General features: G+C 39.4%; 1 protein-coding gene across 1 annotated transcript; it reads left to right on the top strand.

Moving 5' to 3' along the window:
* The first annotated feature begins 456 nt into the window (after positions 1-456).
* On the top strand, positions 457-11384 carry utp6 (UTP6 small subunit processome component). Its single transcript, XM_028458075.1, has 19 exons — positions 457-675; positions 1614-1698; positions 1808-1849; positions 2163-2255; positions 2510-2557; positions 2657-2720; positions 2810-2928; positions 3092-3169; positions 3254-3335; positions 4179-4260; positions 4384-4562; positions 5126-5205; positions 5332-5409; positions 6634-6813; positions 7618-7698; positions 8136-8245; positions 8362-8428; positions 9965-10037; positions 10962-11384. Exons 1-19 carry the CDS (start codon positions 584-586, stop codon positions 11126-11128), a joined length of 1800 nt encoding a protein of 599 aa, XP_028313876.1. The 5' UTR covers positions 457-583; the 3' UTR covers positions 11129-11384.
* Positions 11385-11435: the final 51 nt, after the last annotated feature.

An 11435-nucleotide genomic window follows, 5' to 3' on the forward strand; every position in this document is an offset into this window, starting at 1 on the left:
AGTTACATTAAGTTAACTGTTTTTTTTTACTGCAAAATATATTATAATTGTATTTTTATGGAAAATAAATTATTTATTTTCGTATGGAGTTTTATTATAATCATGTTTTTTTCCAACATGTACTTTATTTTTTATCCAAACAGAATACAAGTAATAATAAAAACTGCTTTGAATAAATTATAAAACACATCTTTAATGCAAACTCAATACATGTAATCATAAAAGCTGCATAGAATAAATTATAAAACATTTGCTTTGAAATTACATTTTTTTATCTCAGCACGGCGGAAGTAGAAAAAAGCTAAGCGGAAGTAGCATAAATTCATTTTCCGGTAGTGCGCATGCTCATAACCGATCTCAGACCGATGTGAACTCAGACCGTGACACCGGAACAAAATGCAGGCGGAACCGGAAATCAGCTACTCACAACTTCCACACATGTGTAGTAGTAGCACACTACGCTCATATCTGTCGTGTTTTTTTTTTTTTTTTTTTCAATTATTATTTTTTAATATATATATACGGAGTAAAATCACAAGCCGTCTTCTTAGCAGCGTCTGTAGTGTTGATCTGAATCTAAAAGATGGCGGAGATCGTCCAGCAGCGGATCGAAGATCGGATCCCGGAGCTAGAACAGCTGGAGCGAGTCGGACTGTTCACCAAAAAAGAAGTCAAGTAAGAAAAACGACAGGAACGTCCAAACATCATACCAACGAGATGTTGTACTTGGTTTTTGGGTTAGGGTTAGGCTAACTCAAAGGGCAACACACTTTTCACTAGAAGCGCGAAACTCATTCGGTTTGAACTCAAAACCTTTTATCTTCTGTGTTGAAGCTACGTTGTACATAGACTTTTACATTTCAACCGATAATAATAATAATAATAATAAAAAGTGTTAATAAAAAGAGCAGCTCTGACTAAATCTGTTCAACTTTTTTTCCCCTGAAAGTGGTGTTAATGTTTTACATTATAAAATGAAAATGACACTCCTCGATGGCTATTTTTATAGACAAGAGTTATATTCGTCACAGCCACTAAAATTAAGCAATATATTTATAGAAAAATTTCATATGATGAGTTAAACATAGTCTGAATATTTTAGGGAGTCTGTGTGTGAGAATAATTCTTTATTACTATGATATTAAGGTTATGTTACAGCTCCAGTATGAAAATGATTGGTTTGGACCTATTGAAATGTGAAGTGAAAGAATAATGCATTGCTAAAAAGTGCTTTGAGTGACCAAAAAGGCATTGTATAAATCCAATGCATTATATTTTGGAGCTTTTTTTTTTGACTGCGAAAGTAACTCTTTGCGTTATATTTAATAACTATTACTACTAATAGTAAGACTATAGTTACTGGAAGACTCAGAACAGTAGAATGTGCAAACTTTGTTCTTAGTCAAACAGTCTTTTTTTTTTTTTTTTTACTGCACCAGATTTCTGCTTTAGAAGATCATAAATCTATCCATCATTTCATTTATCTGAATGGAATCGACAAACTCCCGGGTTAAGCCTGTGAGAGTCTCTACATTGGTTTCCTTTCATTACATTCATGCTGCACTGCCTATGAGCTTTATAAATAATATTTAATAAGTGTTTGTTTGTTTAAGATCCATCATCAAGAGAGCAACAGCTCTGGAGTACAAGCTTCACAGACTGATTGTGAACAAGGAAGACTTCATCGCATATATTCAGGTCCGAAGAGCTTTTCTTTTGCAACCGCATCATAGACTTTTACACAAAGTGCTTAAAAGGAAACAAGTAATATTTAAAGCTTTTCATTTATTTATTGCTCTGTTTACAGTATGAAATCAATGTTTTGGAGCTGATCAAGAAGAGACGAGCTGTAAGTTTTCATGATCTGTTGATTTCAAAGAGAACCTGTTCTGAAAATATATATCACAGAAAACATATTTAATGTATTACCAATGAACAACAACATATGTGCTGCAGATTTATTTAAAAATCACACACATTTGAAGTCTGTTTTTGAATTATTTTATACCTTAACAAACAATCCGTGAAAACAGTCCAGATGTGACATCACGTTTTTGATGCCGGTGCAGTGTTTACATCAGTTGTTTAAGTTTTTTTTTTAGCATTTTTCTCTCTTATTTCTTTCATATCATTTTATTATTGTGTTTGAATTTCTATTTCAGCACATACACTATCACTTCAAGAGAGAGGAGATTGAATTTCCCATCATCCACAGGATAACCAGCCTCTTCAGAAGAGCCACAAAGAAGTGGAAAGTACTGAAAACTAAACTGTTAACTTTATGTATCAGAAACCTTTCAGTCAACATTGGTTGTCCAAGTGTGTTCTCTGTCATTTGGGCTAAATTTGTTTAAACGCGTGCAAGAATAATTACTACATTAAATGAAATATATGCTGATGATTCTCAATGATAAGTATTATGACTGTAAACTCACCACATTAATGTAGACATGGAAACGTGTCTGTAATTTAAAACCGTGTACAAATCCAGTTTGTGCTTCGTCCACAGGATGACGTCCAGCTGTGGTTCTCACACGTTGCTTTCTGTAAGAAATGGGTACGTCACCATGCCGACCATGATGAGAATCAACATATCAGTGCGACTGTGTGCCGCTGTCTCATTCTGATAAACTTTCTACTCCAACTTCACCCGCAGGGCACCAAAATGGCGATCAGTAAAGTGTTTTCCTCAATGCTCGCCATCCACCCTGACAAACCAGGTACAAACCTCTGCTTCGTTTAGTACAACATGCTTTAAAGTTTTGGCCAAAACAAATTCAGTTCAATGAAAATCGCTTGCGTTTGTTAGCGCTTTGGATCATGGCTGCCAAGAGCGAGTTGGAGGACAGAGATTCCTCGGAGAGCGCCAGACACTTGTTTCTCAGAGCTCTGCGTTTCCATCCAAACAACAAGAAAGTGTATCAAGAGGTAAAAGATGCCAACCTAGTTTTAGTCATGTCCACAAACTTTGTTTTGTTCCCTTGTTGGCTGAAATCTCATTTTGAATACAGTGAAAAAGTTTGCCTATAGTGAGTGTGTGACTGTTTCCCCTGCACAAGCACTGCTAAATTCCTCCATTTGTCTGATGCAGTATTTCCGTATGGAGCTCCTGCACTGTGAGAAACTGAGGCAGCAGAAGGAGCAGCTGGAGAAGGCTGAGATGGACCTGGTGAGCATTAAAAACAGAAACAAGACCGACAGTCGACGCTCAAACATACACGAACAGAGCCTTAAGCAAACTCTTGCTTTGCAGGGTGAATATGAGTTTTCTCCTGAGATCCTGAGCGGTAAACTGGCCGAGGTCGTCTACAGAGACGCTGTAGGAAAAATAAAAGGTGGGAACAGAAGGTTGTTTTTTTTTTCTCCACAAACCAAATGGTTAAGTAGATAAAAGGCAAAGGGTGTGACTGGCTGCTCAAAGTGTTTAAATTATAGCAGTTTTGGGTGCTCTTGGAAAAACGGGAAAGAAATTTGTCAAAAAAATGGGGAAACCAGGCACTCCAAAATTAAAAAAATCAAAATGAGGAAGGAGACGCTAAGAAGCCTTTATTGTAATGTTAAGTAGATTAATTATTATCAACAAGTCAATGCCAACTATGCTGCGGATTATAGATGGATTTATGTACAATATGTCTATAATTAAGGATTGGTGCTTGAGCTGTATTTACATTCATCTCTTTTCTATCTTTCCAATGGCTTTAGCAGCTGAATGTGTGATGAGGAATCTGATTTGAGATTGTTGTTTTCTTTTTTTTTACCTTGTCTGCACATGCTGTTGAAGGTCAACACTACACGTAGTGCAATCTTTTTGTGACAGCTATGCATGTTTTATTCATTCTATTAAATAAGTGCATTTATTTTGTTGCATAATTGTGACCATCACCAGCCCTCTCTAAAGAAGGGAAAGAACCACTTTATTAAAGGGAGGATATGAAATGAGAGGGCAGTGTTACACCGAGGTGGGGGGGAAGGGAACAGGGAAGAGGGAGTCAGGGTAGGACATGGGAAGGTGTGTGGAAGAGTCGACTGTTTTAAGGTGAGAGTGCACTGTGATGTGATGTTGTGTATATTGTGTTGTGTAATCAGTTGAGCCAGTCTGGTGACAAATGTGGTGAATTTTGAAGTGAGTGACGGAGCACCCAGCTTGAGATTGATTTGATGTATTTCTCTTCACGCAGAAGCTGGGTTTGTCATTTCACTCCTGAACATCGCAACTATCTTTGACTTCACAAAAGAGCTCCAGGACTTAATTCTGAACGAGTAAGACACCTTTTTAAATACAAAACCCCCCAAACAAGTGCGTTTACTGCACATACACAATAGATGGAACAGAAACAGTGCTTGATCTTGACCCAGCCTCATGTGCCCTCTCCTTGTTTCCAGTTTACAAACTAACTACACGGAGGACAGCGTGACGTGGGATTTCATGGCTAAGAGGGAGCTTGATGCTCCCGGAGCAGGCGATGAGCTTCCCACGGCCAAAGGCAGAGCGTCAGACATCAACAGAAGGGAGGAGCGCTGCTGCCAGGTGTACGAGGAGGGAGTCAAGAGTCTGAACACTGGTATGAAACACATCCTGTCAGGAGGTCTGGACTACTTGGAAAAGTCTGCGTTCATCTCAATTGAACACTGCCCTCTGTAGCTCAAACACATTTGTATTGTCAAAAAAAATCCCAGTTTGTTTTATTTTAAGTTTCCCGTATTGCATTGTTGGATGTGAAGTTCCGTGGACAGACGCATAGAAGTGCTTTTACTTCATTCTTACTGTGATTTCTTGCGTTTGCTCCTAAAACTCTGCCAAAGTGACTTCCCAACACATTTCTGGTACTTTCATGGACTGAAAGTTGTGACAAAAAAAATGACGGATGTTTATATTTGGGCTTACACCAAAAGCACCAAATCCGGCTGAAATTGAATGTCTCGCAGAGTGAGGTGGTATCACGGGGAATACCAGGAACAAACTCGAACTAAAATGGTTTCAAGTGAATCACTGTCTTCTTCGTTTGTCGAAGAAATCACTCTAAGAAAGAGGGGAAAACACTCGTTTGCACTCATCTACGGGATTGCACAGTTATTTTGTCCCTAAGAGTGGCTGCTCATACACAATGTGTTCTCTACCTCTTAGAACCCATGTGGACCTGCTACGTGGCTTTTTGTCTGGAGAGGCTGAAGAGAAAGACGAACGTCCAGGAGCTTAAGGACAAAGTACGTGAATAATTCTTCAAGCATTTCTCTCACCAGCCTCTCACCACCTTAGTTCTGTTTGTTCTTTAGACGCACGTCTAATATGTAGCGTACGTATTGTCACCATGACACTGTTTTGTGTCACAGAGGCAGGAGAGACTGCTGACAGTGATGCAGCGTGCTCACGACTCCTCACTGCTGAAGGAGAGTTACTACAAGAACTGGGTAGGACACGGACTTTATTGTAACACACTGGGTTTAAAACCTCATTCTGTATCTCGTGTCAGCGTTCACTAGTTACAGCCTCAAGTGTAGTTTAGCTTGATTTTAAATACTGTAACTTGGTTTTTTTCTTATAGAAAAATGACATGTACATTAAAAAAAGAAATATTCAGTATGCATTTATAAAACGTTGCTTCAGTGTTATAGTGTTATCAAACCAATTTTCTTGTGCCGTATTTTTTGGACTATAAGGCGCACTTAAAATCCTTTAATTTTCTCAAAAATCAACAGTGCGCCTTATAATCAGGTCGCCTTATGTATGAAATTAATATGTCAAAATGTTTTAGTTCAACTTTGGTAAACTATGAAGCTGCACCTCTTGATGGATTTTTGGCGCTTCAGGGCTACTGTAGTCAGGTGCCTTGTGGAGTGATATATACCAGTACTGTGCTTTAACATACTGAACTGAAAAAGTGAGTGTATTGTTCTGTATTTTGTGTGTTAAACCTGAACAATGTTGAGAGTTATTGTTAATGAGTTGAATAAAGTTTGACTTATTTGACTATTTTGTTTCACTTGATGAGCCTTAATAATAATAATAACAACAACAAACCGGTGCGCCTTATAATCCGGTGCGCGTTATAGTCCAAAAAATACGGTATAAGCTTGAAAAAACATAAAGATCACCAAAGGTTTAATTTAAGGTGAGCAAGTTCATGGAGGCACAAGACATGCAGTCTGAAAAATTATTTTTTAATAAGCTTTCTTTGCAATAATAAAACACACATTTGCTGATTATTTTCTCTCTTCTAAATGTTGACCTATAAGAGCTTTTGGACCATTTGAGAACTGTTTTCTTTGTCACTCAACCAGAGTCTACTGGTGTCTATGGCAGAAACACCACAGGAACCCCTTCAACAAGTTTTTTTTTTTTTTTATCAAGTCTGATATAAAATAATCTGACACTGACTAAAAAAAATAAACAACAGTTGGCATGTATACAAACTGATTTTAGCTACAAACATTTCATGCTGTCACTACTGCAGTAGTAGTTTTCTGCCGTATTGGTTGTCATGCACTGCCAAAAACAGCTTCTAGGCTTGTTAGTTTGTTTTTACAAAAACAGATTTAATCTTCCTAAAGTTGTGACGGCTGTATTATTCAGTGAGAGGTTTTATTTTTGTGTTGCGACTGCGAGTGCAAACCCGATGGCCTCCTTGTGAACAGCTGGAGATCCTGCTGTTGTCGGGAGATGCTGAGGGAGCAGCCCGTGTTGCCATGACAGCCACACAGCGATACAGCCAATCGGTATCAGTCTGGAGCCTGAGTCTGCAGACGCTGATGCAGCTGGGGAGCGGAGACATCGGCAGGCTTTTCCAGGACGCTCTCACACACGTTAATCCCAAGGTACACACACACACCTCCTCAGTGATTTGTGTTGTTAACTCATACATGAGTACTTTGAGCACAACAGTGCAATTATATGTGCAGTATAATTGTTGTCTCGAGAGCACACACACACACACACATACACACCACTGCACTGTAATTGGGCCATCTCCTTAGCCTAATTAGCCTCTATTCCATCACATTAATTCACTCAAGTGGTTTTCTCTGTTCCACTGTGAGAATCTGTGATGGCAGGTAAGCGTTCGTGTTCAAATGCACTATAAAAGTTTCTTAAATCTGTGTAAACAACAGCCAGGATTGAGCTTTCAAGATTCAGCCTTGTACTGAACAGCTGCTTTATCCCGTGGGAGCGTTTTCACAAGACTGGCCCTGAGAAGTGGCTGCATGAGGTGGATTACTCCACACACTGACTGCTCATTATCCCACTGTGTTGGATAACTTGTTAAACATCCTGTGTTTTACCTTTCATACAATGCATTCTTTAATGATTCTGGGTGACCAAAGAAGACTAAACTATTTGTTTGTACACCTGCACATTTGATCAATGTGTTAATAATGCTGTAATTATGGGTCTATTGTTAGATTGCAGAGTTTTCTCTGATATGGAGGTAAAACCATTGCATTGTTTGTTTTTAAGGTTTAAATAACTGCAGATACAGTTTTCCAAGTAAATACTCTACAATGTTAGAGCCTGACACACAGATATGGGCTGTTGCATACTACTCTGCTTAAATGGTGCAGATTTGTGCAAGAGATGAGTCACTGTATTGCAGCTCAGCTAACCTCTGTGTGTCCTGACAGGAGAGTCTCCCACTGTGGCACCTGCAGGTCCAGTGGAGCATTGAAAACCAGAGTCCAGAAGATACCGAAGCCGTCTTTAAGGTATTACATGTCCTCCTTCTACCATAGCTACACGGAAAGCTCTGATCAGCATATGCTCGATACTCATTATTGATTTTTTTTTTTTCTTAAGAATTTTATGTTTTGATAGCGCTTCAAGATGACTATTGTTGTAATTTGCACTATATAAATAAAGTTGAATTGAATAGAATTTCACTTTCCCCAAGAACGTACAGGGTTTGAATTTGATATTTAATAGTACGGTCCATCAAATGACAAAGGAAACAGATTTTCATGCTACTGATTGAAATGTCCCTCGACCCTGAAAAACATAAAGATGGATGGATGGATGATTGAAATGTAATAAAGATCTGAAGATCAGGCAGGGATCAGTTGCTTGTGGTTTTGCATATTTAATGTTTGAGACTCTGAGATGAGAACACATCACAGATGGTTTGTATTCACTCGTTTCGTCTCAGAGAAGTCTGCTGTCTCCTGTGTCAGCTGTTGCCATGGAGATGAAAGAGAAGTACCTTGATTGGTCCTTCTCCACTGGAGGCTACAAAAAAGCCAGGAAGACCTTCATGAGGTAGAGATGATTAACTGGTCAGACAATGTTGTGCTTAATCTAAATAGTGAATAACAAAGGAGTCAACGGGTGTAACACTTGCACAATTTGAAGCTGAATCTTTTCTTCTGCTTTAGTTTACAGGAGAACCGGCCGCTATCCAAGGCCTTTTTCACCCGGATGATTGGAATTGAAAAGAAACAAGTAAGTGTAGTGGTAGTTTGCATGTTAAGCTGATTAGAATGCACATCAATCTGAAACATTTATGAGGAACTGTTTTTTTTTACCACTACACAAAACTCATTATCAAGTGATGGAGCGTGTGAAATAAACTCTTAACACCTAAAACAAAGGTAGTAAAATCAAATTGGTCTGTCCAAAACTAAAGCTGTCACTCAAACAGTTTTAGAATTTCATTTGAGAATGATTATGCAAGATCAAGTGTGTATTAAACACTTGCCTGAAACAACCAAAAAGTTTTTTTTATTTCTGCATCTCATTAAAGCAACTTCCTCTGCTGAAAATGAAACTGAGGACCAGTGAGAGGGAAACTCACAGAAAGAGTGGAGTAGAAATGAATAATAAATGAGCATTTCTTGTGTTCAAACACACTTTAAATAGTGCAGACATTGAGAGGAACACGTGTGTGAGAGGATACTCTCACAAGAAAAAATGGAAATTAAAACCAGAAAAGTCCAACTGGAACCTGGCGGAATAGAAAACAACCTAATAACCCGCACTGGCCCAGATTAGTAAAGTTTAGGCCCTCGAGCCATAGTTTGCAAAGCACTGGGACTGAACTACAGAGATAGGTTAGCACTTCTCTCAGTAAGAAGGTCTTAGGTTTGATTCCCGTGATGGACCTGGAGACCTTTTTGTAAAGAGTATGCATGTTCGCCCTGTACTTCCTGTGGGTATTTTGGTTTTCTTTGGCAATCAAAACATGCAGGGTAGGGGTTTGGGTCCTGATTGTCAAAAGGTGCGTTCACACCGAACGTGACTGAAGCGACTAGATTATATTCAAAATCAATGTAAATGGCGCGACACGACTTGCACGATTTCCGCGACTGTCGGTTGCTCAAAGTTGAAAAATTTGAACTTTTCAAGCAACAACTCCCCGGCAGTCTCTGTCTGTAGAGTCGAGGCAGCAGCCCCTCCCTCTTGCTGCAGTGGGAGGGCTGTACACTTTCTCAACTTACCGGGGCAAAATTAAAGCGGTAAACCTCTTGAATAAGCCTACATTCTAAGTGAACTCATCCTTTAATAACTCCGTAAGTTGATCATTCAAACCGTAAAAGCGGCGCTGTCTATAAGTGCTGTAATTGTACGGCCAGAGAAGAAGTAATTGTCCCTCTCTCTCCCCTGTCATCGCCTCCACAGACACACACACACCAGTGTGTGTGGTCATCACGTCACTGGAGCGATGAAGTGATGGAGCGACCAAAAAGCACCACTATGTTCAAGCGACTCATCACGGGCTTGCATCAGTCGTGTTCGGTGTGAATGCACCTTAAGAGTGTCAGCACACTCAGTGACGTTTACTGGAGTTAAACCCTCCACTCTGATACTGAGTAGAAATCTTGTTGTTCAATGATAATGAAGCACCTTTTTTTTTTAATAACCCTTTTTAGGAGCAATAAAAAACAAACATGAAAAGTAAACCTAGAAAAGGAAATAATGAATGAAAGGGACCAACGATGGGCTTTATCTGCATTCCTTGTGTGCCAATCTTGTTTCCAGGAGATGCCAAAGATGAACAATCTGAGAGATTACTATGAGAGAGCACTGCAGGAGTTCGGCACATTTGATGATGGTGAGTTTATTTTAGAAATTTAAAGGACCTTACAACAAACCCTTGTTAAAACGCAACTAAACAGGCATAGACAGCTGAACCCTCATTAAAGAGTAACTGAACCCCTGCTTTCTGCTGACCTGCCACTAGGAGGGAAATTAAAAAATGCCTTAATTATGGGCATTACTGCTGTATTAGTAAGACACGCCCACTCTGCGCAGAGACAGTAATACTGTACACACACACACACACACAGCAAGTTCACAAGCTTAAGTTTGTCACTACAACGACAGGTACACAATCACGACGTGAAGCTCACACACAGCCTTACAGACACCACTCAGGGGCAAAGAGACCTGCACTCCTACAACCTCGCACACATAGTGATAAGACATACACACACGATCGCACTCATGCAGAGACAGTCGGGAATACACACATAGCATAGATTGTCTGTAAATACACACATAGCTTGATGAACCCTCTGATTATAGAAGCACAGAGTCAAAACAGCGGTGATGTATCACATGGACCACAGTGGACTTCCTCATGGGGCATCTAAAGGGTCCGTTTTAGCCAATAGCAAAATTCACTTGTAATGGCCGACATTCAACCCTTAGTGGGCAGTATATTGGACATTTTACAACTAAATACGCACAATTAAAATACTTTTACTAAAATGTGAAGAGTAGGACTAAGATCAATCAACAGCACTACTTAATACCCAAATACATATGTATTCAGCAGAATAAAGTTTGTTTGGGGTTCAGTAACTCATTAAGGAAGAGAAAACCATCAGGTGGTGAAAATTCTTGACAAAGCCAAGTGAAAAGAATATTGAGTCATTTGCATCTGTTCTGATGTTGGAAGAAGGACTAAATAAATTGAATGTTCTATCTGACAAGCTCTGCATTAAAGCCTCCTGTCTGTTGCTTTATCCTAAAGATCTGTGGCTGCAGTACATCCTGGAGGAGCAGGGAACCTACGGCGAGCCACAAAACTGTGGAAAGATCCACTGGAGAGCCATGAAGTTTCTCGAGGGAGAGAGTGTGGAGAGATTCACCACCAGATACACTCTGTTTCAGACGGGACATTTAGGAGGGGCCCAGTAACAGTCAAACTACTGCCATGAACGTTTATGTTCCTGATGGCTGAGTGGACCAACACCACCATCATCTGTTCAGGATATATTTATTTCCTTCTGTCAATAAACAGCGCATTAACTGTGCTTTCAGAAGAGCGCCTTCTTTAATGGTTCCAGTCAGGTTTCTTACATTCAACCCAACTGTTCTTTGTAGATGCAGAGGTGGATTCATTTGATTAAAAAAACGTTGAACCTGTTTTAACAATAAATCGTTTATTGATTCATTTTCTCTGGTTATTGTTCTTGTCAACACGCACACACACAGAGTTGAACAC

The sequence above is a fragment of the Gouania willdenowi genome, chromosome 1, assembly GCF_900634775.1.
Source record: "Gouania willdenowi chromosome 1, fGouWil2.1, whole genome shotgun sequence".
NCBI classification, from domain to species: domain Eukaryota; kingdom Metazoa; phylum Chordata; class Actinopteri; order Blenniiformes; family Gobiesocidae; genus Gouania; species Gouania willdenowi.

Excerpts from the sequence above, each read along its gene's own strand:
- utp6 (XM_028458075.1), top strand. The coding sequence starts at position 584 with ATGGCGGAGATCGTCCAGCAGCGGATCGAAGATCGGATCCCGGAGCTA. Across the intron at positions 2,558-2,656 it reads TTGCTTTCTGTAAGAAATGG|GGCACCAAAATGGCGATCAG; the intron begins GTACGTCACCAT and ends CTTCACCCGCAG. Across the intron at positions 4,563-5,125 it reads AGTCAAGAGTCTGAACACTG|AACCCATGTGGACCTGCTAC; the intron begins GTATGAAACACA and ends TCTACCTCTTAG.